Raw genomic sequence first — 27,649 nt, forward strand, 5'->3', positions numbered from 1 at the left:
ACAGGTGTCATATAGTAGCAGTTTGGGGAGCTGCTTTTTTATCAGGAAATGGTGAGGAATAAAAGGGGTGTTAACCTCCCATTCCCAACACCATATTCCCCATCTGAATTCCCACCTTATACTCGTGGCTACTGTTAACACTTAAAGATAGTGGAAGATCCTATTTGTAGATCTCCTGGTTCACATCTAGTCTGGTCTTTACTTAAGCACCATGGTTAGCATCTGCACAGTTTGGAAGTCTGTGGTTTTGGCTAGGGCTGTCGCTTTGAATATCAAATGTGGACAGTATAATTACAGAAACAGTTGTGCACAAAGATAAGAAGCTGTAGGTTCTTCCTGTTTCTGATTTATGTGCTCTGATGTTAAATGTTTGATTAATGAAATTAGAAGAACATTTTGTTTTCATTTTAGCCTGCTTGGAGTTTTGCTCTTTCAGGCATAACAGTAATTGTAATTGCTAGCAAATTATTAAGCGTAGAATCTAGGCAATGCAAATAGTTGCCAGTAATATGCGCATAGTGTATTTAAATGCCTGAAACTGTTTGAATACTGCAGACCGTCTGGATGAAAAATCTGTTCTGTGACTATGGCTGAAATAGGGTTATTTATTTGTTTGTTAAAAATTCTGTTTAAGAAATAATGTGATAACTTGGTGTGTTTGAAATCTATCTATTTGCTAGGATGGCTGCTCTATGGATCATTGTCATTGTTTGCTGTACAGAAAAAACAACAACACCCACTGTTCAAGCGCTACAAACAGAAACCTCCTTGGTCTGCTGCTTGTATTTGTGGAGTGCTTCTGTTTTACGTGCTCTGCTTGCTCTAATTTCACATATCAAGGGGGAGCAAGGAGCGTGGAACTGCATAATCAGTGCTGCAGTCCTGCTGCTGTTGCTAGCAGAGTTCTATGCACTGCAGTTCTTTGCACAGAAGGGCTGCCCACTGGAACACCTCATAGAGCCCTCCCTCAATGAATGGATCTGAGTGAACTAATGAAAGGATAGAGGGGTAATGGATCCTTTCACATTAAACATTGCAATGTACAGCAGGGGTTGGGAGAAGAGGTTTGCTGCACCACCCAGGCTGCGCTGTAAGAACAGCTCTTCAAAGGAGGCTCAGCAAATGAATGTAATTTGGAAATGATCAATAGCTTTATAAAAGCAACATAGTCTATAGCATCTTGAGAGTTCTTAAATCGTTTTGCCCTCCTTGATTGATTTAACAACTGGAATATTCTGTACTACACTTGGAGACATTTGTTTCAACTGACTTAACTACAAAACCGGGGGAGAGTGAATGGATGCGCATAAGCCTGTTCTTCTTTTTAAACAGCTTCAAAATAAGGATAACTGGCCATGATCAACTTGTGGGAAGTTTTTGCCTGATACAAGCTGTAATATGTTGCAAGGTTAAATGGTTTAAATTGAGTATGTTGAGTTTTATCTGTGTTTTACTAGTGTCTTGATTTGGTGGCTATGGTTAGGGCTTGCATCTCTGTGTTAAACCTGTGTTCCTTTTAATTGCTCGCATGATTTTAGAGATAGTGATTTTATATCTGAAGGGCAGCAAAAGTCAGTCGTATATGTCTTGGGCCCTATGCCTTTATGGTGGATGGCATTATAAATGATACATAATGGAATTAAATGGGTACATTTCTATATGACTCCATTTGCATGTATATCTGCGTACTCATTCTTTCACAGATCTGTGGATCTGACACTATTCAGCCAGCTTTAGACTTCTGCTGAAATTCCAGTGAAATGGGCACATTACAATGCTAAAATAGTTTGTCTGGCTTATTTCTGGAGCTCACGCATGTTTTCACCACTGTAATCCCACATAGCTATTGCCAGAACTGGATTAATCATTACACCAAATAAACTGCAGAGTAGAGTGGAGCCTCAACCAAGGTAAAGTCTATTATTTATAGACATCTAACTAATGTGAAGTCATTATATTTAAGAGTTTACCCATGTGAAAAGCCTGCCCCTCCTATTTTTTCCCTCGTGGATTTTTATTTTATTTTAAAATAAAGTTAAATAAAGGCAACAAAAGGAAGAGGGAAATATATAATAATATTGAAGTCACTAAAGAAACAATGAAATATGTCAGGTTATTAAAAATAATTATCCACAGCACAGAACATAGTGTGAAAGTAGGTGATATGGAGAATGCATGGCCACAAACAGCCACGCTATGACAACTCCCCTCTCCCCTGTAAATCTAAATATATGACATGATCTCAATCCACTGAGAATTCATGCAAACAAGAGCCCATGGCCTGGACGCGAAGAGGTTCTCAACACAATGATATCACTGGGCTGGGTAGGGGAGAAGAATTCTACCTTTAATGGCTAAATTTTTGTCTCAAATAGGGAAGAATGTGTAACTTTATAACTTGTGTGGAATTCTTTCCAATGCTCAGTTTAAAGTAAAAGAAAAATCCCAATTTAAAATGGCCAAAGAAAATTGCTGATGATCTTTGGAAATTGGAATGAAATGAAAAAACCCAGGAAAAATAAATGCCTCTTTTGAAACAAGAAACAGAGCAGTAACTGATAATTTAACCAACAATCTGTTAGGGTAAAGCCAACACTGTGGGTCAGAGTCCCTATGAGCAACCCTGGGGTGGGAGTTCCCTGCTCAGTGTCCCTCCAGTTTGTTTTTGGAGGATAGAACTACGTATATAGCCTGGAGTACAGCAGGCATAAGACACTACTCAACTACACAGTGGTCAGAAGCCAGTCCCTTAGAATTTATACCAGTCCTGCCCAATCCAGAGGCCTTGTACTGCCTACCAATCACAGAGGCTAGTGTAGCACAACCCTATGCCCTTCTATGCCAAAATGTGCACACAAGTTCTGTGAAGTAAGGGAACTGAGTTCATAGTGGCAGTCCGTGCAATCTCATGTGTCCAACATCGATGCGTTGATCATATTGTCAACATAGATTCTGATCATACCATCTGTATACTGGAAAATTACAGTACAGATTGCACAGTTGGAGTCTATGCACATTGGGGTCTGTGAGTTTAGATACCTATGCAGACATTATGATTAAATATGTGGATGTTGGGTGCACAGAAGGGAAGGGACATGATGCTGTGATTGCAGTTGCCTTTCTACAAATATGAATGTCTTCCCAGAGCTTAGAAACTCTAGATCACCACTTCCTGGTCTTTGGTTCCTTGTTCATGCCTCAGAGTTCCTGATACTACCCAACACTCCTACTGTAAGTACTTCTATTTTGAAATAATTCCCAGTGATCGTTAATGTTGTTTTGAAGTAAGTGTGCTTAGAGCAGCAGTTTAAGAAATACTCAGGGGAATGATAAACACTTTAATGGAAAAAATATATAATCTGTTGAAAATAATGCTGAGAAAAAGAGCAAGTAAACTGATGACCAAAGGTCAGGCTAAATGAGATTAGAAAGGCTGAAAAAAGGTACAATGGTTTGTTTTGTTATACTCTTTTACAGATAGCAGCATTTTGATACTCAACTGACAGTTGGTTTGACAAGTTTAATTTGTATTAAGTAAGAACTGTTCTGTGTATTAAAAATTGAGAAAGGGTGAGAAACGTCCCCTGCAGTTGTTTTTCAATCTGTTATGTTTTTTAAAAAAAGAAGAATAAAAAATAAATTATGTTGTGTGACAGGTAATTCATGCAATTTCTTTTTACACATTGTAAAGACTAGACCCATTGAAATGATTGGGGCTTAAGTTAGTCATGACTAACAAGCCCCATTAATTTCATTAGGTCTACTCTAAGTAGGACTAACATTGGGTACTAGCCATTGATTACATGAATAGCTACAGGTTGATTTTGAGGGTGGGCAGGTGGAACGGGGAGCATTTGACAGTCTTGTGAACCACCTTGTGAATGCCTGTGGGGTTGTTGTTGTTGTTGTTGTTTTTTGTAGACTATCCAAATTCAGCAGAGAACTGAGATTTGTGACAGGTATACAAAAAGAATGTGATAGGTATGCAAAAACATTTGAAAGGGTTGAGTTCTAGATCTAAAATAGCTTTACCTATTAATTGTTTCACTAAAAATGTTACAGCAGATTAATCAAATGCTGTTGTCATTGTCTCTTCATGTATTAACAGTTTTTATTAAGATTGAGGAAGAGGGAACTGGAGTTGGAACACTCCTATTTCTTCTCTGGCCATAGCAACTGAAGTTTTGAGGGGTTTGTTTTCTAGATTTGTTTTGTGAAATATGTTAATAGGAATTTACAGTAGTATGGCGTAGAGTCCAACACTGGAGATATGTTTTGGACTTTGACTTTCATGGGTCTGCCTCATGAATCCATTTCATATTGGCTCAGACCTCCGGATTCTGAAATGAATCCATTTTGTGCTCCTTCCATGAACTCTCCCTGCTGTTCCCTTTCCCTCGCTTGCCTAGATGAGTTGGGCAGAAGGGAGGACCTGCAACAGCCATAAGTATCAGGCTAAGTTCCTTTGCTAAATATCTTCTACTATTTATAGCTGTTGTGATACATATCAGATAAGTGGTCATGTTAAAGTACATTGAAGTAAGAATTCTGTTTCCATTTGTGTTAAGCAGTGAGTTAAAAATATAAAGAAAGTTGAAACCACCTTCAGTCAGAATGCGAGCTTCTTTTTTCTGTTTTTTTTAAGGACAACATATATAATTTTAGGCCCAATGTACCTGCAGAATATCGTATGCATCTGTTAAATGTAATTTGTTGTCCCAAGTTACTGAAGAGAAGCAAATCTTTACACAAAGCAGACGGTACTGTGGATAACAGACAATTTTGTCCCATTGGTAAAGTTATAAAATGGATATGTTCCAGCTTGTAGGTAACATAACAAGCTTGAAGGATTGGTTTATTGCCTTGAGCTATCATTTATGGAGTAACACAAGTGTAGAACTTAATATTTCAAAACCATTTTGTTCTGAATGAGTAAAGCAACAGTGTTTGAAGACATTGATTTCAGCAAGGTCAGAATATCTCCCACTGAATATATAAATAATCTTGTTCACATTTATATATTCAGAAGGTTGCTTTATCTGTCTAAAAAACAAAGACTTGTTAAAAAATGTATCCTGTTAATCTGGTGTGGCTTGTGAAGATATTACAATCTGATACATTTTCTATGTTTTCTACTTTGCCTTTTCTCTCTTCCAATATGTCAATTTTATGCTTAAAAATAGGGCTGTGCCAAATACTGTTTCACTACTGTTAGATAGTCTTTTCTGCTGCAGGCTGCTGCTGCAGCTTCTTAGCATGGTCTTTTGTCTTTGCCCTAACAGTTCTCGGCTTCATTTTCCTAAACTGTTTTTTTTAATTCTGTTGGCTGCTGCAACCTGTTGTGGATGCCTGTAAACAAAACTACATTGGGTCACCACAGCCAAACAATGAGGAGGAAATTGACACCAGAGGGAACAGGACTGGAACAATACAAACTGTGTTTGCAACAAATTTCAAAAATGGGTGGCTGTTCCAGATTCACGTAAAGAAACATAAAGCAGGCTATGGAGTTTAAGCATTTCCTTAAAATACTTAAAAATAAACACAAATTCATATATCTTCTTTTCTTTGCTTTTTTACAACAGCAGCAATAGATGTATGAGTACGTTTTTTCATCACTGCTAGATGCATACAATTTGCAACTCTAGCTACAACATTAATTGTACAGTTTAATAACTTATGGGATGTATATCAGATTCAAGGTACCTCTGTTTTTGTTTTATCTCTGTAGCCAGTCCAAGGCTTTGACTATGCGAAGCAACATTTAGGTCAACAGGGAGTTGAAGATGAAGTTTTGCCTGTTACCCAAGAGACTGTAGTATTGCCACTTCCTGTGAGAGATACTCCTGCCTCCCAGGAGAGGGAAATTATTCCAGATGGGAGCACGGCTAAAACTGCCAAGTCCAATGACACAAGAAAGAGGTAACTATTGACAGAAGAAGGATGACCTGGGCTTAGGTGATTGCCTAATTTTGAAACTGTTGTAGAACTGATAACTATTTCAGTGTTTATATCTTGAAAATTCTCAGAAAATATTGCTTGGGCTACAGTGATAAAATTTAACAAAAATAATTAACATCATATTGTTGCAAGCTCTGCTCAGTTGAGAGGTGTTCAATCTATTCTAGGTAGGATTGCACTCCCCTTAAAGCAGCAGGTTCACCATTTGGGGGTGCTCCTAGATCCAGCTTTGTCACTGGAGGCCCATGTGTCTTCTATGGAACAAAGTGCTATTCATCAGCTGAGTGAGGCTGGTGTACCAGCCACAACCCCTCCCAGACAGAGACAGCCTGGCCACAGTTATCTGTGCTCTGATAACCTCCAGTTTAGACTACTACAATGTATTTTACATAGGGCTGCTTTTGAAGACTGGCAGTTAGTTCAAAATATAGCTGCTATGTTCCCAGCTAGGACAGGTAGATGGAAATGTATCTCGCAGGTCGTCAAACCATTTCACAGGCTCCTGGTGAATTTCGAGGCACAATTCAAAGTGTGAATTGGGCCTAGGTGAGCCCTTGGTACCTAAAGGATCTCCTTTTCCAGCCTAAGTTTACTTGTAAATGGATATCTTCTTTAGAGGCCCTCTTCCGGGTACCCCCACCATCCGAGGTGAGGTGGGTGATGGTGGGGAAAAGGGCGTTCTCATTTGAAGCACCCTTTTGAGAATTCTCTTCTTACCTGGCACCTACTTTGATATCTCTTCAGTCCAAGGCACATACTTTTCTTTAACTCTCAATTTTATCTGAGTCGTTGCTTTTATCTGAAGACTTTTGATGTAATTGTTGTTTCGTGTACTTTACTTTGTGTTTTATTTGTAAGCCAACCTGAAAATATTTTTATTGAAGGCTGACATATAAAGTCTTAAAATAAGTAAATGAAGAATTGTCTTCTGAGCCCCCCCCCCGTATTTAGAAAATAGATAAATGATTTCAAAAAAAGTGATAGTGTTCTTTTCTGTCAAATCTAAAGACTATAATGTGAGTCCCCCCTAATAAGAGTAGATTCACACAACCCGTTTGTTCTCATTGCAAGGTGATTCTTTTTTAGCTATCCGTAGACCCAAACATAGACTTAGAAGTGCAGTCTAAAATTCTTGATCTGAAATTTAACACACTCAACTGATCTGGGTTTTGATTTTTAAGGTGTACTGAAGCACTTTGTGCATGTTATATAAAGCAATGCCATTTCTGTGTAAAACTCAGAAGTTGGAATATATGAAAAATATCCTCTCAGATTTTATTGTTAAAAATCCCCATAGCTGCTTTGGTTTTATTCTAACTTAAATGGATCTAAGAAAGATGGGAATCAGTCTCTGGCTGCAGTTTGATGGTAAAGCTGTAGATAAAACACATGCCATACCATATTGGGTGTAGCAGAACCTTCTAGTTCTGTATTTTCATTTATTACATTTCTCTGTCACCCAATAGCTGAAACTCTCTGGATGATTTGCAGAGATTAAAATCCTTAAAAATACAATACTATACATAGTATAAAAACCATTTACAAACATATAAACGGACAGCACACACACACACACACACACCCGTAAGCAGTTTTAAACAATAAACCATAACAAAAATCAGGACCTGATTAAAACCCCATAATATGCTGCCAAATGCCTGAGAGAAGAGGAAGGTCTTAACCTGGCGCTGAAAAGATAACAATGTTGGCACCAGGTGGGTCTTGTTGGGGAGATAGTTCCATAATTGGGAGCTACCACCAAGAAAGCCCTTTCCCTTGTTGTCACTTTCTGAGCCTCCCTTGGAAGAGGCACCTGGAGGGAGGGTGTTAGATGGTGAGTCCTTAGTAGTATATGGGTAGGTTTTCCTTGAGACTGTACTATTTTGAAAGCACTTTATTTTCCACATCAATATAACATTTCATTAACAGCAGTGAGACACGGCAGAGTGCTGATAGCCCCTTTAGATTCCAGGTAAATGGTTGTTCTTGCCACAACCCTTAAAAAGCCACATCTGCTGATCCTAGAAATGGTGGCTGTTTCAAGTGGGAAATCTGGAGTATTATCAGAAGGTGACAAATTGTCAGTTACTTAATTTATTGGCTAGTAAGCCTTAGAACTTCAATTTGTGGATGGGTCTTTGATCCAGTGAAGGCTCCTGCTGGTGTGTGGGGGGGGAGGCAGCAATTTTTGCTGATCCCCACTGCAGCCTTACTGCCACCTCACATGCTGTTCCAGAGTGTCGCTGTCTAGGGCATAACTTGGAGGCACAGGGGGCTGAAGGGGAAATCAGTGAAAATCTTTCCACCAGTAGGACTGTCCCAATAATGTCGCTTTCTTGCATTATGTGTGTGTGCGCATGCATACCTACACTGCTTCAGCTTTCCACCTTACGTGCTAACGTTTCTTGAGCTACTCCTGCTTGTCTTAGGTCACCTTGGGCTTTGGTGCATTGTTGGAAAATGGATATATGGAGAAAACATGGCTTCTGCAGTAGAGCTGTACGAGAATGAATGTATGTTCATTTCATTTTAGCATGGCACTTTTCAGACTAACATAAGCCAAAAGACAGGTCCCTGCTCCTAGGAGTTTACAGTTCAAATTTCAAAAAGGGAGGGCAAGAAAGGCAGAAGCAAGGGCAACAGGGAAATCAATGCACCTACTCATACTTTCAGTAGGGGGTGAAGACTTAAGAGGAAAAATGAAGACTTCACAGAAGAGGTAAGTTTAAGAGGAACATTTAAAGTTTTGCTAAATTACCAGGTAATTGCTGCCTTAGTGCTCACCACACATCTGAGGCTATCTGACAGCTGTAGAAACTGTTTTCTTCCTGTCAAACAACACATTATTTAATTATGGAGTTAAACTTGTCAAATAGTTGTTCCAAAATGCCCTTGTGTTATGCTTTTACTGTCATTCCTACTTGGCCAACAGTAGATTACCCCACATCGATTACAATAAAGGAGTCATTGTTGATTTGCTTCAGTTCTACTAATATCAGTACTGCTAAGGGAGCTATCTAAGAAATGTGTTTGCAATAGTACAACCAATTTTCACTTTACAAACAACATTACTATGATTTATCACCTAGGTCTTTGGCTAGAATACTTAGAGCTGCATCTCATATCTCTCACACTTAAAAGACACAGATGTGCTGTCTTGAATAGCAGCTATGCTCAGACTGTGTGAAAAATCAATGTGAGAAATCCAGTACATAAGTGTCTTCACAATTTCTGAATGGCAAGAACTTGAAAGCAGCTTGGCAGTTTGTGCGAGCCTATTTCAAAGCTATTTGTCACAATTTTTCCTTCTGTTTTATATGTGTAAAATAACCATAAGAATAGCCTTGCTTGATCTGTCGGCTCCAACAGATTGGCCATGTTTGCACAATATGTCATAAACTAGGATTCCTGGATTACTGTAACTTTACACTAGTGGGTAAAAGTAACTAGGAAGCTATGGCTTATTGTGACATCTGAACCCAGCATCCTGGTTTGTTGCTCCCAAATAAGCAAGGGTTTGTCAGAAAAAAACCAAGACTTTGTTTTTAGCTTACAAACCCTGGCTTGTTTGGGGGGAACAAACCAGGATCCCAGGTCGAGGTGCTATGATAAGCTATAACTTCCTGATTAGTTTTACATACTCACACAAAAAGAGGAGTGAGGCTGGAGTGAAAGGACTCCATGTAGCACCACTGTGGTCATTCCCAGTAATTACTTATTATGTGCAAATTTGGCCAGTGTCTTCAAGGGGCTGTCCAGATATTACACACATGCACGCATGTGCACACATACGCATCAGAGTGTAGATTGGGAGTAGAACTTTTAGGATATAATTTTGCCAGGGTCCAGGGGAGTCTCATTTCAAATAAAAACAAAATCTTCCCTGTGGTGAGGAAACCAGGGAGCCCACTCCCTTTCTGTCCTTCATATAATCTCAGGGGAAAATGGCATCAGAACAGAGACAGAGAATGGCCAGAGTGATGCCCCAGGAAGTTCACAGTCATGCATGACAGAGATGGTGATCACTTGATATTTGTCTGCAGCACCTGATAATTAGAGGTATACATCTTCCAATAGACTGTGGTCACATGTAATAGTGTAGCTTTCTGTGCACACAGCGAGCATGCCTTCCCCTTGTCTGACCTCTGGCATAGCCATATGGAAGAGACTGGAAACATTTGCTTCTATTTCCAACTGTAGTTTGTCATTATGTCTGAACCCAGACAAACTGTGGTTAGTGTTAACCATGGTTTATTGAAACAAGCCAACTTTAAAATGTGATTAAGGATCCTGGCTTGTTTTAATAAACCATATGTATCATGGTTTGTCGGACATTACAGCAAACTGTGGCTAGTTGAAAATTGAAGCGGATGCTTCCAATCTCTTTGCAGGTTTGGATAAAGAACTTGCTATATTCTGTTGTTCGTTTTATTGTTTAAAAATATACATACAGTACATAAATTTTACACATGCTGTATATGCATACAACTGTACAAAAACTATAGTGAATACATATTCACAACTGAATGTCTCTTCACAGTGACATTCAGTCACAGTGAAGACTCACAGTGCTAAAAGGATTAAAAGACAATATTTATTTTCCATGAAGACGCCTTTAAACAATGCTGATTGCTCAACTCTTTCTCTTAACATTCTTTTTAGGACAAAGAGTTATGCAGTCAAAATTGTTTAATGGCCTCTGTATGAAAAAGAACTTGTCATTTCATCCTTTACAAGATTTTCTTTATCACTATGAGTTTATAAAGAAGGGACATTTAGTTGTGAATGTATAGACATCTTTCTCAGTTCTGGGCTGTTATAACAAATACATTGTGGCTAAATCCTTGCTTTTATTGTGTTTCTTTATTGCAAGATATTTTTAATATTTCTTTTGGTATAAAAATCAGAATGGAAAAGTCAGTGATGCAAGCCAAGCAAATGCAATAACCTTGAAAATGAGGAATATGCAGGAGAAACTTACAGTCTTCTTCCTTGTTGCTATGGTTACTTGCAGCAGGTCACCTAGTGAGAACGGTTCTGTCATCAGCAACGAATCAGGACAGCCCAATTCAGGCAGAGGCTCTCCACAGAAAGTAATGGCACAGCAGAAAGTGACAAAAGAGGAGGGAAGAAAGAGAAATGGTGAGAAATGTTTCCTGATGAAAGATGTGCTATATGCCTGCCCTTTCTCCCATGGAGATGTGCTACTACAGAAAAGGCAGCACTGCAAACCACCCTTAAAAAAAAAAAGCCCTGAGTTTAATAATCCTTTTTGCATCTATTCTTCTATATAACCATGTTTTGTCCTTGTGTTTATACAAATTTTTGTGCTCTATAAAGCAACCCCTTTATCACTGAGCTCTATATTTATTCAGACCCTAGAGGCTTTGCAGTCATGGATTTGTTCTCACAGGGCATTAAGAAAATAGAGCACAGTGGTTTGCATACATGAACCTAGATTTGTATCTGTGGCACACAGACCTTTATTTCTATTTCAGTGTGGTTTTCAATTGTCCTTGATCCAATAACATGCCTTAATTAGGCAAAATTGGGTGTGAAAAGGTATGATGTCCCTTCAAGGTACCACTTGCTCTTTGTTTTCAGATATCTTCCCTTTTGCTCTACCTTAGTTATGGCCCTGAACTGAAGGCCATCCTGATCTTTAGAGTCTCATTTTTCATACTGATGTTGCAAGCTCTGGGATTGTCTACCAGCTATATTTAATGACAATTGGATATTACTTTCTAGCATCCTGTGTGATGTTTTTCTTTCTTCTTTGCTTGCTTGTTCTTTTTGAGTTGTAAATGTAGTATATTGTAAATGTTGTATATTGAGATCAGTGTCATCACTTCTTTTGCTGTCTGGTTACCAGTGAATGACTCAATCTCAAAACTTGCAGCCCCCCCCCCACCTAAAGATGTGCAGAAAGAAATGTGCTAACTTTTGCACCAATGTAGCTTCACAAAGTATAACATTGTGCTTGCATTACAAGCAGAATAAATACATTGTTGAAGATACATAAGTGGTGGTAGATGTTAGAACTTGTATGTTTGTTTGGCTTCTATCCTCAAACAACTTGCTTGGAAAAGATCCATTGAACTGTGGAGTAGTCCTCTGAGTAAATTGGTTCATCATGGCAGTGTAAACTGTGAATACTGCAGTGCCATTGTTCATAAATCTCTGCATTTAAAGTCACTGTGAAATCTTCCACTGGCAGGATTAACCATATACAGAAACTTACCTATAGTTAGTGAACTATACACAGAAACTAACAGATGGAGCAATTTTCATAAGTTCAAAATGTTGCAGATTTTATGAAAAGAAAACTGCATGTAGCTTTCCACAGATTATTTCTTAATGTTTAAAATTTAGTCCACATTTTAAACATCTTTCCTGGAAACATTTATGAAACACCATTTATTGTCCATTTGTCTGTATGAAATATGTTAGTGAGGATGTGTTATTTTCTGTTTTGTTTGTTTTTTCTTTGGCATTTAGGTTTTAAATCCTCAAAGAAAATTGGTAAGAGATTTTTAGTTTCTTAATTAGAGTTGTACTAATATTTCATTTAATCAACATTCACCACAACTGTAATGTAACCTAGACTGAACATAATGGAAAGTAGTCTTGAAACCAGTCATTCACTATAACATTATTATTTAAAGCTGGAGAGGGCATCCTTGCATTTAAAGTGGGTTGGATCCAAACTTTGGATCCTCAGGCAGACCCATTGGAATCAATGGGATGAGTTAGTCATGAGTAACTTCAGTTCCATTGATTTTTGTGGGTCTACTTCAAGCATGATTAAGTCTGGATCCAACCCAGTGACTATAAACATTTCACTGGGAAGGTATCAATCAGGATGGGTAACTTATGGCCCTCCAAATGTTTTGGCCTACAACTCCTATCATCCCTCACCATTGGCTATGCTGGCTAAGTCTGATGGGAGTTGTGGGCTAAAATAGGTGATATTTAACTTCCATCAGCAGAATGGGGATGATTTTCTGTGATTTCTCCTCCCTGCTGCAGCCCCCTGTGTTCCCCCAACTTTCTGGAGCAGATTTGAGAGGAGGCCACAGGGCCTGCAGGGAGGAGGAAACACCAAAAATGGTCTTCCTCTTTGTTCTGCTGATGGGATCCTTCCATCAGTGAAGGTGTACTAGCTGGATATCTAAACACTATTGTCTAAGTACCAAATACCATTATTTTTGGTATTTGTTACTTTGAACATAGCTAATGATTTAAAGGTACAAATATCACTCTATGCCTGTTCTGTTCTCAAGGAAAGAAGGGTTAGTAGTGAGTAATGAGTAGTGATGTGCAAGATACTGAAGGAGTTCTGTGGGAAAGGTAGCTAACCAGCTCTGAGAATGTACAGCTGCTTGAGTGAAATATGTTGCTTAAGGCCAGAGAAGAAAGGGGTAATGGTGGCTTGATCTGTTTCCCTGCACAGAGGCTCTCAGAGACTTGTGTTCTGTGTTGTGCTCTGTCTAGTGAATCCCTCACTAGTGCAAATGAGCATCTTTCACCCAAAATGTGCTATCTGAATACACAGAAAATGACTCCCTACCACCAACCGCCTTTTTCTAGAAAGCAGAGAAAGGGAGAACTTGAGAAATCCTTATGTGACTTTACTGGATTCCTGTTCATCAGGAGTGGGAAACATGTGGCCCTACAGATGTTGTGGAACTGCAACTCCCATCAGCCCTAGCCAGCATAGCCAATAGTGAGGTAAGTTTCAGCCCAACAACATCTGGAGAGCCTCGTGTTCCTCATCCTTGCTGTACATAAAGTTTAAGCACGCCATATAATCTCTTAATGCCTGCATATTGTTTAAAGAAGTACTAAGTGTAAATGTGGCTGTCAAGGCTGAGCTGTAGGCAGGCATGAGAGGTGAGCTGGGAAGCAGGTGTTGAGCCAGGGAGTCCATGCTGAGAGACTTGTAGGCACACACCAGAGGCAGGAGCACCTTGTTGCTCAGAGAAGGTCCCAGCCCAGACAGGAAGCTGCTTATAGTCTGTCCTACTGAGGAAGGCCCAATAGCTAATCTGGGTGTGTAGAGCCAATTCAGAGCCTGAGAATATTTCACTGTTCCAAGGTGCAGTTCTGATAGTTTACCACATGGGACAGCCACACACAGAACCAAACGTTTCTGGTTCTAGTCCTAGCAGCTCCTGACAGCAGCATATGGACAAGTTCAGAGCTTCATGAGATGTTCACTCCAATGGCAGGAGCAGCTTGGCCTGCTCAAAGAGGCAAATGTTTGGAGCTCCCTGCCATTGAAATTAATGGTTATTTCTTTGTATGCATAGAAGCTCTACTTACTCATCAGAGCACCTCCATGATCAAAAAGCCACTGGTTAGTCTGGTGTTCTTTTTCTGCCCTTGGCAAATACAAGTAGCGAGCTGCAATATCCAAGAACCAAAAGCTATATGTTGGATAATACTTCAGTAGATTGGCTAAGTAAGCCTTTAATGTATGTATCCAAAGTCAGATATTTTCTTTAAAAAATAAAATAAAAATCAGAATATGAAAATTGGAATAACTCGTTGCTATTCACATTGGTTGATTTAGGGGCTCAAAGTTAAGGCTGGTTCATTAGTTGTCATAGTAACAAACCAATTTTAGATCCTATTCCTTTGACATTTAGTTAGAGAGGAAAGTGACAACATTTCGTGGTTACTTTTAAAGGATAAACTTTAATGTAACTCTTCTTAAAAGCTTCCCTGAATTAGGCTCAGCATGTCATATCAGCATTTCTGAGTGGACAAATAGGACATAGATGAACTAGTAGAAGCAGGAAGTCTTGACCAAGGGACTTAATATTTTAGGAGACTTGGCCTGCCATTTACAGTTAGGATTGGGTATTAGGATTTTAAAGAGAAAACTTATTTAAATCCCTGTCTTTGATAGGTTAATGATATAGATCAGTTCTTCACACATCACTGAATGTTCCATTTAATCTTTTCCCCAATAAAGGATACAGTAACATTTGCCACTGACATACTTTAAACACCCCTGTTCTCTTTGTGGTTTGAAAAATTGCGTTCCTTTTCACAGTTCTTTTGGATTTATTTAGTTTAGGCATTCTTTATAGTCCCCAAGACTTGGCCAAATTTACATAAGTCACTGCATGGAGGAGGAGCGATGCCCCCAGAGAGATGATGTCACATATGAAGTGGGCACTCCATGCTGACACCTAATCGCATGGAGGCATCACTCATGCAGTTTCTCTTTCTCTCAAAAGATGGGTGGGGCATCAGACCACAGTTGAGGCAGCTAGGGTGTAAAGGGACTTGTAAAGTAATAGGACTGAGCTGAAATGCAGGGGGTGGTAGGAACCATTCACAAAACCTTTTGACATCTCTATTTTGGTGATATTTTGCATGGAGAGCTATAATGCACAAATGGAATAGCCCCTGTCGTGAACTGGGAAGCCTGTAAACTGTATGAGCTATATGTGCCCTCAGGTCTACTCGGGGAGCTTTGCATTAAAGTGAGAACTTTGCTCCAGTGTGTGGTGACTGGAGTACAATAGGAGAACACCTGAAAAGGGCCAGGATTCTGAAAATACGATTATGTGGTTGTTAAATAGTCACTCATTCATAAGTTTACAAATACTTACTGCATTTATAAACTTATTACAAAAATGGTAAGCAGTGAGGTATAACAGACCTTGTTACCTCGAAAGTCCTTAGTGGGGGGTGGGCATCACTCCTCCTCTAGCTGATTTCTGGCAAGGAGGGGCTTTTTCTTCCCTTTGTAAGTTAATGGAGGAATTGACTTACAAAGGGAGGGGGAAAGTATGGTGGGCACTTCAGCCTGGTCTTGTGGGCGCAATGGCGCCCAGGGGCATCACGTTGGAGATGGCTGTCCTATTGGCCTTATGTGTCCTTGGTCTTTTAATACATTTTTCAGTGAATTCTTTATCACTAGCTGTGTGTACACACATGGGAACAGCAGAGGGCCACCTTGTTGAAAAGGGTCCTTTGGTCTCTGGATTATTTACACAGTGTCTGTGATCCCAAGCTTTAGCCAGAGAGATCCCCAAATGCACTTGAGGGTTTTGTTGTCTTTACAGCTTAGCAGTCTTCTCTGCCAAGAGGCATTTATAACCTTGGCCTGAAAATGTTTGTTCTGTAAGTGGGAGGTGGGTTGGGGTGGGCTCCATGACACTTTGTGCAATCCCAAGAGGCAGTGCTTTTCTAGAAACATCATTAATCTCAGCAGCAAAAGAGTGCCAATGCAAATACGCAGAATATTTCAGTGGACCGTAGTTTCTATAGTAACTAGCTTATTTTCTTTTTCCGTTTCCAAAAAAGTCTAGTAAGTGCTTAGTGTGGCTGAGCTTTGGAAAGAATGGTTAGATGTAATTAATATAAAGATGCCATTGAGCTGTGTACAAGCAAAAAGTAAAATAATAACTTGAGAAGAAAGCTATTTCTATCCTTCTTCCCCCTTCGTGGTATTCATCAGATTGTGGTACTCAAACATCTCTTGCCCTCCCCATGAAAGTGTGTTAAGTTGAGGACCAGTTGCCATAGATGTAAAAATTGTAGTTAAGGCTCTACGATTTTAAATTAAGGCTTCTATAATTAAGTTTGCTGTATTCTGGCAAGTGCATTTTGAAGCTCTGATACATGGCAACATTCTGCAAGTGCAGCAGGTTTCCCAACCACTGTAGTAGTTTGTGAAATGATGGCAGAATATGGGCAATCCAGTACATCCCCCATCAGTTGCTAAGGCTGAGGTGGATGGGCATGTTATTTATTTATTTATTTATTTCATTTATATCCCACCTTTCTTCCATCATGGAACTCAAGATGGCTACATGTGGTTCCCAGGTGGTCTCCCCTCCAAGCACTGACCAGACGTAGACTTGCTTAGCTTCAGCAAGGTGGCTGCCTCAAGTGCCTTCAGACCATGCCTAGGTGTGTTGGACCATAATGTTCCATTCTGTAGTTACTTGAGGCTCACAGCAGAAGCTGGTAATGTCTGATAGATCAGGGCAGGTCCAGTTTAGTAAGCAGAGTCAAGTCACAGTAGGCAAAGTCAAGTTAAGGAGATATACTCCAGTCAAGGTAGATAGGTTAAGAATGATGGGCAAGGCAGAACCCCTCTTAGGCAGAGGAAAACCAGAACTTGGATAGCCCCAAGCAGGTCCTGCTGGTTGGAACTCTCTCATACTAGGATAATAGGAGGATATCATCTCAGCAGGGAACTAATGCCAGCTGAAGCCTTATATAGATTGAAAAGACTCCTGCTCCTGGAGGAGTTGACTGGTTAGTCAGAAGGCCCTTGTCCAATTTTGCAGTCTTAGACTTCTGCGAGGGTGAGGATATGGAGGTTCTGCCAGGGACTCTTTCTCTGAATCAGGCAGGGCTGTGTCTTTTGGACAGGAGGGCCCTGAATAAGGTACTGCCTATCCTACCCTCGAAGAAGCAGCCTGTGCCTCATCCTCATCAGAGCCTCCTGCTGCACACTGGAAAGTCCAAGAGCTAGGGGTCATGACACTGAGGAAGTGACTTCTTAAGATCTGTAGTGGATTGGTTGGGGAGCAGAAAACATTGATAAATGCATAGAGACCTGTGTAGTTTAACACAGTCAGTAGAGTTTAGCAGGCTTTAGCTAACAAAAGTAGGCCCCATGATTGGGGGGGGGGCGCTTCTAGAGCGAGCCTCTCACATACTGTTAATTGGTATTGAGCAAGATGCCTAGTTACTTCACCAGTCTGAGATAGGGAGTAGTATCTCATCTCACTCTGCTCTGAGAATCCCTCCCTATATTCCTTGGCTCTCTGGGAAGCCAATTAAATTCTTAGGCTGGAACGTTTTGGGTAAGAGGGAAGCCCTGCTTCTCGTGTGTGTGTGTGTGTGTGTGTGTGTGTGTGTGTGTGTTACTCTGTTGGTTTTTGAGAGAGGAGGGGTGTTGCTAATGGACTAGAACGAGGCATCTAGCAGAGAAGCTTATAAGATCCAGCTTGCTGGCCCACACTTTGGTCTTGCTCTGAGGAGGAACATGCATGCTACCAGCCTAGAGAAATGTGTGCCCCTAAGGAACAGCCTTTCATCTATCCTGGGGACCCAGATAGACACCCAGCTATGAAAGCTTGATTAGCTGGAAAGACATGTGAACTTCCTTTGCATGTATATATTCTGCATCCATTTTCTATCAATAAATTGTCATCTTTTGCACAACTGGCTTGTTTCATCTTGGTAATCAAAAGAATCTGATTGGGGACTTGACGGAATTGGAACCCAGATCCAACACAAGGTCTTTTTGTTCATGTGAGGGCCTTTCAGCTTATTGATGGATTTGATGGTGATGATGGTGGAGCTTAATTAGATTCTTCTGAGCACTCTTTGCGAAGTGACTGTGCAAGGGGTAGCTAAGAGCAAACATACAGCTGTCCATAGTGTTTGCTCACAGTTCATTGCCTACCTAAATGACAGCTTATGTTTGCCAACATTTGTAAACCACATCTTGATTTTATCGTTCATGTGTCAGTGAGATTGAAACACAAGTGCAGAATTCAGGTTTATAATTAAGTGACGTTTACTGAACAAGTGCTTTATTCAGAGTGAGAGATAAATTCAGCTTCCAGTTTCCTTATGTCACTAGACTGGAACAAACATTTCCTCATGTTTAAATAATGATACTAGCCTTGGTGTTTTGTTTTTATGATGTATTATTTTAATCTGTATTTTACGATGGACATGAAAATCTGTACTGAAACATTAGATATAAATATTTGAAATCAATATTCATTTGTGGAGCACTAACTAAATGCAAGGATTGTGCTTGCTTATTATTTATATGATAACATTGTTTGGTCAGTTTGTATTAGTGTAAGGTCTAAAAATATGGCAAATACTTTCTTGATGGTTAAACCAACTTGTCCATCAAATGCAGGTACTTGCTCCCTGCCTGTTTACGTTTTAGCTCAGGCTGAGAGATGCGGCTGTCTTGCTGCAAGAATGCACTGAATTACACAGACAACTTGTTCGAGATAGGTTAGATTGCTTTTATTGTTCAGAAAGATAATGACATACGCTCACTCTTCAACCTTAATACAGAAACAGAAAAAGAAGAAAGTTAGCTTATTATATTCACCAGTGAGTTTCCATTTATGGCAATGAGCACAGGAGCTAGGAAAGTGCAACAGTATAAAACAAAAGCCTCACCACAGATGTCATGTTCTGTCTTTATTCAAGATTCCTAGGGTCTCCTTCAAGTCAGTTAAGAGGATCCTTGAGGGGAGACAGAGCCTTCACTAGTGAAGGATTATGCCAAGTACTTACTTATATATTTAAAACACATTTGATTTTCCATAACAGCTAAAACCAATAAAATGATGCAGCAGTAATAATATCGAAGTGGAAAGAGTGGACAAAAACTGCTTATTATGGAGCCATCACAAATTGCTGCCCGTGAGGTTCAGTTTCCTGTTTGTGAAGTGGAAATAATCATATTGATCCATCCTAAAAGAGTGGGAAAATACTTAACAAATCAAATGGACTATATAATATAAATGAGAAGCTCTTTGTCAATATATTAGGACAATTTAGTTCAGCTGTGACCCTTAGATTTCCCTCTGAAGTCTAGGTTGCCACCCCACAGGATATTTTTGCCTTGGAAAAGGTTTCCAGTTGCCACTATGTGCCTGGCACACCTGTAAAAGCTACAGATGCTACTGTAAGAAAGCCAGTGGATTCCTGTTCTTCTGTTAGGTGCCATCAATCTTGGCTTCAGGTACCTTCTTAAAGCAGAATAAAAGAACTTAGCCTTGCTGTCCTGAAAGTTGTCCTGAAAGTGACTACTTGTTTAAGTCATTAATAATAGTAATAATAACAATAACAACAGCAACAATTAATGTAGCACCTACATCTTTAGTGCTGCATGAAATTAGGTAAAAACAGACAGGCCCTGCCTTCAGGCTTACAGTCTTAAAAAGTTGGGTAAACGGGAGAGGCAGATATGTGCAAAAGAACTAGGTCCATATAGTACCTTTAGTAAGCATAAAGCTGATTTGTAAAATTTATCTGAAAACTATCTCTCCCCCTGCTCCCAATCTGCTCCAAGTTGTACCCCAACCCTCTGGTTCAGCTTTTGAAGCCACGTGGAGGGCTTCAGTGGGAAGGGGGAATTTTTCTCCTCCCATTTCAGTGATGGAAGCCATTCTCTTGGCAGATGAAGCTTATTGGATAGAACCCACTGCAAATCATCTCAAGGACCTACAACTACAGAACAACATTGATGAAATTTAATCAGTGAAACATATATAGCAGTGCTTGATCTTCACTTACTTATGCTTGATCTATATATGAAGCGGTAGAATGCTGGGGTGGTAGAAAAGGTCAGACAGCAAATGTGGTGAGATAATTTTTTAATGTTTCCCTTTGGAAAAGCAAAGCAAAAAGAACAAGTCCCTGAAGTAGAACTATCTCAGAACTTTACCACCTCTAGTGATGACTCAGAGTTATAACTTCATTGACTTGCATGGGGGGCAGAGGAGAGCTACACTGTCAAAAAAATAGCTGCTGGTGGTGCTCCTTCTCACCAGCCATTTTTCAACAGTGCAGCTTCATTTCCCTATACAAGTGAATGGAGAAATCTGCCCATTCACTTGCACAGGGGGAAAAAAGCAGTGAGAGGCCACAAGAGCCTGGTGGTCACACCAGCATGGTCTCATGGGTGCAGTGGCATCCACACTGGGGATGCCAGAAGTAAGGGGTTGCGTGAGTAAAATTACCATGGTGTTCTGCTTCTTGGAAGAAAAACTTAATTATGGAACTTGTAATGTATCATTTATTTTGTAAATTATGCAACTTCATATCTTGTTAAAAATAATTTTAGAAGGAAGCTATGCCTCACATTTGATTGAACGTAAATATCTTCCCTATTGGTAGGATGATGTCGGGCAATGGCTACATATTAGATAATTAATCTAGTATCTGTAAGCTAGAAAATGCATAGTTCTTTTCTGAAAGCTGTTGAGAGGACTGATTTATGCACAATTTTGCAAACCCTCAGGAAATTATTTAGATGCCTGACATAACCTTTATACTTCTCAGCAATTCAGTAAGTTATATCAGTCTATTGCAGAAACTCAGAAAATGTGTTTACATGAGATTCATATTTTAAGTGTCTTCTATGAAATATTGTCCACCTAAACATCTAGTACTCTACTGGTAGGAACAGGTCTAATTCATTTCTTGATGGGACACATTGACTCTACATTGCAATTCTTGCAGTAATTAAAAAACAATATATTTTCAGAGGAAATAAACCTTTGGCAATAAAGCTCTGTAAATTTCTACTAGAAAGTGATTTCTTCTTGCATCATACTGGAGACAGCACAAATATTGCTCAGTTTCATAGTATCATTAATTAAACTAGTTTGGTAGCATCTGTACTCAATTTGGTATTCTGGCTCCTATGCATTCAATTAAAAATAAGGAGAAAGTAGGTTTATCTTTCCAAAATAATTCAGAGGAATCCTGTTTGCCAAGTAAACCTGAGAGCGGCAGCATCTGGTTTATTATTTGAAGGTGGTTACTAATTTAAGAATAAAGAATATAATTAAAGTATTGGAAAGTATTTGTTATTTTTAGGAAACCTAATCTGCATGCCAAGTAATTTGTCATCTTTAAACTTTATGGGGTCATTGGATATGTTGTTTTGTAAGGAGCAGGTAAAATACCTGGTGTATTAGCAGGTGCCTTATATGTGTGTTTATGACCATGGTGACCCCCCCATATGTGTGTTTATGACCCCTCAGCCCCCACTAAATCAGCCCTAATGAAGACTGCCATCAGACCTTAGAAGTTAGCAGTCATGAGCCTCCTCCTGACCTCTGTTGCCTCTGCTTCTTAGGCTGGGGATATACAAGATTTTTAAGAGATTATGAAAGTGGTTTGACTCATAGCATACATATGCAGTACTTTTGTCCCACTGTTGCCTCTGGTCAAACAGCTCTTTGAAACAAGACCAAAGAGGTGAAATTAGGTTGAGTGTACAACAAATAGTGATCCCTCTTCCCAATTATGTTCCTTCTCTCCAGCCATGTGCATGCTAAATCCATCTTCTGGGAAAGGTGTATGTGTAGAGAAACAAGAAAACACATGGGTGTCTGCTTCTGCTTACTCTCTGTTTTATTCCTTCCTCATCTTTCCTTTTTGGTGAATTTAGTCCTAGCCAATTATATCATAGTAGCTCCTAAAAGAAAGAGCCTCCTAAAATATGACTAACCTATGATGGGTTATTTCATGGTAGTGAAATAACCCATAGATAGGAAATAGGTGTAGATAGGAAATAGGTGTAGCAATATTTACTCTCATGACTTTGCCCTGGATTTAGTGAATCAGACAACACTCATTGTGTTATGCTTTATTGACAGTTGCCTGTTCTGATGGTGAAAATTTGCTGAAATTATGGCCTGCTTCTATTCCCCAGTTCAAACAATCATCTAGACCAACTTTCTTCAACCTGGTGCTATCCAGATATTTTGGACTTCAACTCCTATCAGCCCCAGCCAGTGTGGCCAATGGTCAGGAATGCTTAGTTGTAATCTAAAACATCTGGAGGGCACCAGGCTGGGGAAGACTGATCGAAGCCAGGGCTTAGAAAATCTTGGACAAGCCTGCATGAGCCTTGGGCTTGCACACACCACCCTGTCTTCTCCTTCGTGTACAAGAAGAGAGAAAAAACTTTCAGTTTAACTTTTTAGGATAAACTGCAGTTCCCTGTTACATATGAATTTGGAGAACTGTGCTCTGTATTCTAACCACAGTTAAATTTATTTATTTATTTATTTGTGATATTTATATACCACAAAATATAATAAAATATCTAAGTGATTAACAAATCATAATATCAAACCACGGTTTGATCCTTGTTTGCTTTTACTAACTGTGGTTGGAATGAACCACAGTTCCCTGAGTTCATACATAATAGGGATCTGTGGTTTGTTCTAAAGATAAGGTTTTCTCTCCCGCCCTCTCATGTGTGAAAAAGGAAGGAAGTACAAGTGGGAGGAAAGAAAGATCCATTCATGATCATTTGAACCAGGCCTAAGACTTGGTTATGCCAGTTATTGGGTTGCAATGATTATGTCAACACAATATCATGAAGTATGATGTGTGCAGGCATCACAGGCAAATACACTGCAGCAAATATTTAGAAGCAAAGTACCAGTTGATTGGAAAAATCTATTGTACTGTCCATACTGTAAATGAATTAAAAATAAGCTAAAGGGTCTTGCTGTATACTTTCATTTTTCTTTTTACATTTGAAAAATGCCTGAAAATGGATTCCTACAAAGTGTATTATATCGTTTCACCTTTTGTTGCCTTTTGTTTTGCAATTGGTTTAATGAAATTTATCAGTATGCTCTGCAGTGCAGTCTATTTTAAAACAAAACCTCCTCTATTGGAATATCTCCTTAAAATATACCACTTTGCATGGAAAATAAAACCCACAACAGTTTCTCTCTCTCAGAAATCTAACTGTGGTGATTCCAATTATAGGAGGAACTGGCTCCTTACTGTAGAGAAAGTATCAATTTTGTGCATTCAGTTTCACTTTTTCCTCTCTCTGATCCAGAATTAAAAGGCCAAAACTGTATGCTCACTTAATCCTAATGTATTTTAGTGCCCATAAGTGATGAAGAGGAGGGAAGCATGCTCTTTGATAGTGTTGCTAAGTCTGCCATTGATCCCTTCGACACGTCTTCTGGATCTGTACAATTGATTGCCATAAAGCCTGTAGCATTGCCTCCTGCACACCCAGCTTCGGACAGGAGTCAGGAAACCGCTGTCCTTAATGGGGAGGTAAGAATATATTCAGTAACTGATTTTGTGTGATCATTTGTGTGATCATTTGGGGAAGGGGATGTTGGACAACTGGATGCCAAGCCAAACCTCTGGAAAAGTCTAGGAGTCTTTGGGACCTGAGACCTTTTGTGACTTATGGCACTCAGTATAAAAGATTGCCTGTGGAGCTGTATAAGAGGAAGAAGAGCTTCAGCTATAGACCCCGAAGGCTCTGGCTACAAGTTCTGAGGAGGAAGGATTTGAAGGGGGGAAAAAAAAAACACTCCCTCATACTGAATCTATTTCCCCTGTTGCCTTTTGTGGCTGGTAAAGATGGGGAGGGAGGAGTGAAATCCCCCCGGGGAAAACCATACACAAAGTGTTTTTTCTCTATTTGCATTGCCTATGCAAAGGTCATCTGTAGTCACAATATTTGTGCCAATTGGAAGTAGAAAAACATAGCCATAGATGAATCTTAAGGGTTTCCCTCAGCCAGGTGAAACATAACTGGTAGCTATTCCTTTGCATATATATTTAAACTTATGTTTATTTGATATTTGTCCATTGACCCTGAAGAGCAGCTAGGAAAAAAACAAGCACTTGCAGGATAATGAAATGTCCCATGCAGCAAGCCGAGTTTGCAAAAATTATGCAAACTTATGTAAAGAGCTGTTTGCTTAGAAAGTAATTCTGACAGAAGGGTGTGTTTGGGGGGATTTCTACAGAAACAATAACCCAAGGTATAAGGGAAGGACTAGTTATATCTTCACATCACTGCAGAAGAGGTTTACTCATGTGAATAAATGTAACATTTTCCTATAGTGGATGAAGGGTATCCTTGAAAGGTTGCTTCTCCCACTATGTCCAATAGGCAGGGTTTAAGCAAATCAGAGTTGTATGTGACTTCCTCTGTGAGGAAGCATCCCTCCCAGTTCTGGTTCTGCCTGTCTCCAAGGGATAGGGCATTGCACTATCAACAAAATCCTTAGAGATTCTCTCAAAATGGGCTGGGGTAGTTACAAGCAGGGGTACAGTCCCCAGAAACCCAAGCAGTAAACTCCATCTGCAGCAGTGTAAGTTTCTCCTTATTGCCCAAGAACTAGATCACCACCCAGGAAATAGGCTTGCATGACACTAAGCCCAAGTGAAGCAAAATGGCTGTTAAAGACAGGGGCTTTCCCACCCATCTGGCGATAACAGCTGTAGAGACTGAGGCAGCTGAGGTAAATGTGTAGGGCCTGGAGGGAGAATACAGCTTGGCAGGGATCTCCTCTTCTCCCCATTGCAGGTGGTAGAGACTTCCTGCACCTGGAATTGTTCATTGTTAGTTATACCAGGTTCTGGTCAAGCACCTAGGAATGGGATAGAAGAAGCTACTTACATCCATGAGCTGGGACCCAAAAAAGAGTGGGAAGCCCCATCCTCTCTCCACTTTGAGAAAAAGCTGGGGCCCAGAGTCAGGGCTACCAAGAGGAAAAGCAAGAAATATCTTCTCCACATCTTTCCTTTAACCAAGCCTGTCAGTCCCCAGAGTATTCCTACAATGTTGGGGAGTTACAAGAAAATACCCTCACGCCTAGGGCAGTATCCAATGGGATGCTACGGCTCTGCAGATTCCATTGCGTCCCCACCAGTTCCGTTCCACAAACAGCACCCACCAGATGCGCAGTGGAAATTGAATGCTTCCATATTGTGGTTCAGTCTCACCGCTGCAGTGGGCATTATAGCTTATAGCCAGAATCTGTTCAGAAGTGGTTTGAAAGGATTTGAGTTTATTCAGCCTGTGGAATTCCTGAATTGGTGTGCACTTATCTTTGTCAGTGTTTTTAGAGTTAAAAACAGGAGCTAAGTTACTCTTGTCTAGCTGTTGGCTTTGGCTTTGACAGTAAAGGAAGCTGGCAGCTTCTTTGTGAGAGCCTAACAGAACAGGGGAAGTTTTTGGAGGTGTCATACAGGTTAAAGGGCAGAATGAAGGGCAGAATGGAGTTGTCTTGTTTGGCCAGGGGCTTTGTTGATGGGTTAAAATTCCTTGTTCATTAATTGTTCAGGTGGAGAGCTATTGCAGCTACACCTTTGCTTTTAAGCAGATGCTTAGGCTTGGGAGCCTTTGTTAGGAACATTCTCATCTTCACTGTCCAATTTTTTTTTCTGTTTGGGCTTACTACTGTCTGAGTTTCTTGAGGCATTCTTGACTTGAACTCTCTATCTAATTTGGACTCTTGTCTCTTTGATCTTTGTATTGTTAAGACGTTGCTATGAAAAGTGCTGCTACGCTTTTCATAGACCTTGAATTCTTGTTTGCTATGGATATGGATCTATGTAGCATAGAGATATTAAAGTGTAAGCTATGGTCATTGAAGTCTTTCTTACTCTGGACTTACTCTTGAACTTGCCTTGGCTCTTGGATTTGAAAAGCCTTGACTTCTGTAGCTAGTCTGGAAGTTCTAACAAAGATTTTAAGGTTACGTTAAACTCTGCATGTGTAGATTTGTTTATGTCTTTTTCTAGAACTCTTGTCTTTGTTTGGGATGGCTTATGCCAGGAATCATTCAAGACCCTTGCCCTGTACTTAGAAACCGTGGTCTTAGATGGCCTAGGATGAATTATGCCAGGAATCTTCTGAGCCCCTTGCCCTGTATTCTGAGCCATAGAGATTGCAACAAGGAAACCAATCTGTATAGATCTCTGACACAGTTATAATTATTAGTTTTTGACTGTTCTAGAGTTACATGGAGCCTATAGCAAATTACCATCAGCTATATGGTTTCTGAAGAGTGTAACCATTAATTTTTTACCATGGGATTTGCTACAGTAAAAGAGTCTCACTGATTTAGAGTGTCCTGTGTCAGAATGCTAGAATGTGTGCTTGAAAGATCAGGCCCATGACATTCCAGGAGCAGAACTGGAAATGAGCAGAAATGCTAATTTCTGGAATGGTGCAGATCAGTGGAGCTCACATAAGGGAGCTCCACCGATGTGTCCTTATTCAGAAACAAATGTTTCTGCTCATTTTGGGATTCCCAATAGGAAGCATTAAATTTCCATTGTGCAAGCAGTGGGTCCTGGTTGCGCAATGGAATCAGTGGAAGGGGCTGCTTGCACAATGGCCCCATTGGATACTTGCCCTAGTCAACCAGTCCAAAATATCCCATATTTGGGGGGGTACATGAAGTGGAATTACCTCAGTACACCAACAGGTTAACTGCGCCAGACCCCTCCCCTTTCAGAAAGAGAAGAAGCAATGAGTTTTCTGATGAGGAAACTCAAGAGTTGTAGAACTGCTTTTCTGAGCAGTATATTAGACACCTTCTCCCTCAAAAACAGAAGGAGCAGTGGGAAGAGACTAGAGACTTACCTTCTAGGTGAGACATTTCCCATCGTTTTCTCTGAAGCTACTAGAATATGAGGACCAGACTGTGCTAAGTTTAGAGAGCTACCTCTCTTTCTCCCAAGCCATGAGGGGCCAAAGGAGAGTTTTCAAGGAAAACTGTTTAGCTCCTCTAGATAGCTATAGATCCAAATCCATAGGAAACAAGAATTCAAGGTCTATGAGAAGTATAGCAGTACTTTTCATAGCAAGTTCTTAACAAATTTACTTCATGAACTCATGTGATGTTCAAAGGCTTACCTGGTGAATGGCCCTGTAGCTGTACTGATTCTTGACACTGGGGTTCCAAAGCTGTGGATAAACCAAAACAGAGAGCCAGTGTAGCGTAGTGGTGAGAGTGACGGACTGGGAGCCGGGGGAGCCGGGTTCTAGTCCCCACTGGGCCATGGAAGCTCACTGGGTGACTTTGGGCCAGTCATAGACTCTTAGCCCAACCTACCTCACAGGGATGTTGCTGTGAGGATAAAAAGGAGGAGGAGGAGGAGA

General features: G+C 40.1%; 1 protein-coding gene across 1 annotated transcript in view; it reads left to right on the forward strand.

Moving 5' to 3' along the window:
* KIAA1549L (KIAA1549 like) overlaps positions 1-27,649 on the forward strand; it is a 235,780-nt gene that overhangs the window by 137,764 nt on the left and 70,367 nt on the right. Inside the window, exons 11-13 of the mRNA XM_084853439.1 lie at positions 5,732-5,922; positions 10,976-11,103; positions 23,615-23,793. Coding sequence (XP_084709565.1) covers positions 5,732-5,922; positions 10,976-11,103; positions 23,615-23,793 — 498 coding nt within the window. The remainder of the gene's footprint in view (positions 1-5,731; positions 5,923-10,975; positions 11,104-23,614; positions 23,794-27,649) is intronic.

Source organism: Heloderma suspectum, chromosome 1 (genome assembly GCF_057233095.1).
Source record: "Heloderma suspectum isolate Gila_16-S chromosome 1, 16-S_ref, whole genome shotgun sequence".
NCBI classification, from domain to species: Eukaryota; Metazoa; Chordata; class Lepidosauria; order Squamata; family Helodermatidae; genus Heloderma; species Heloderma suspectum.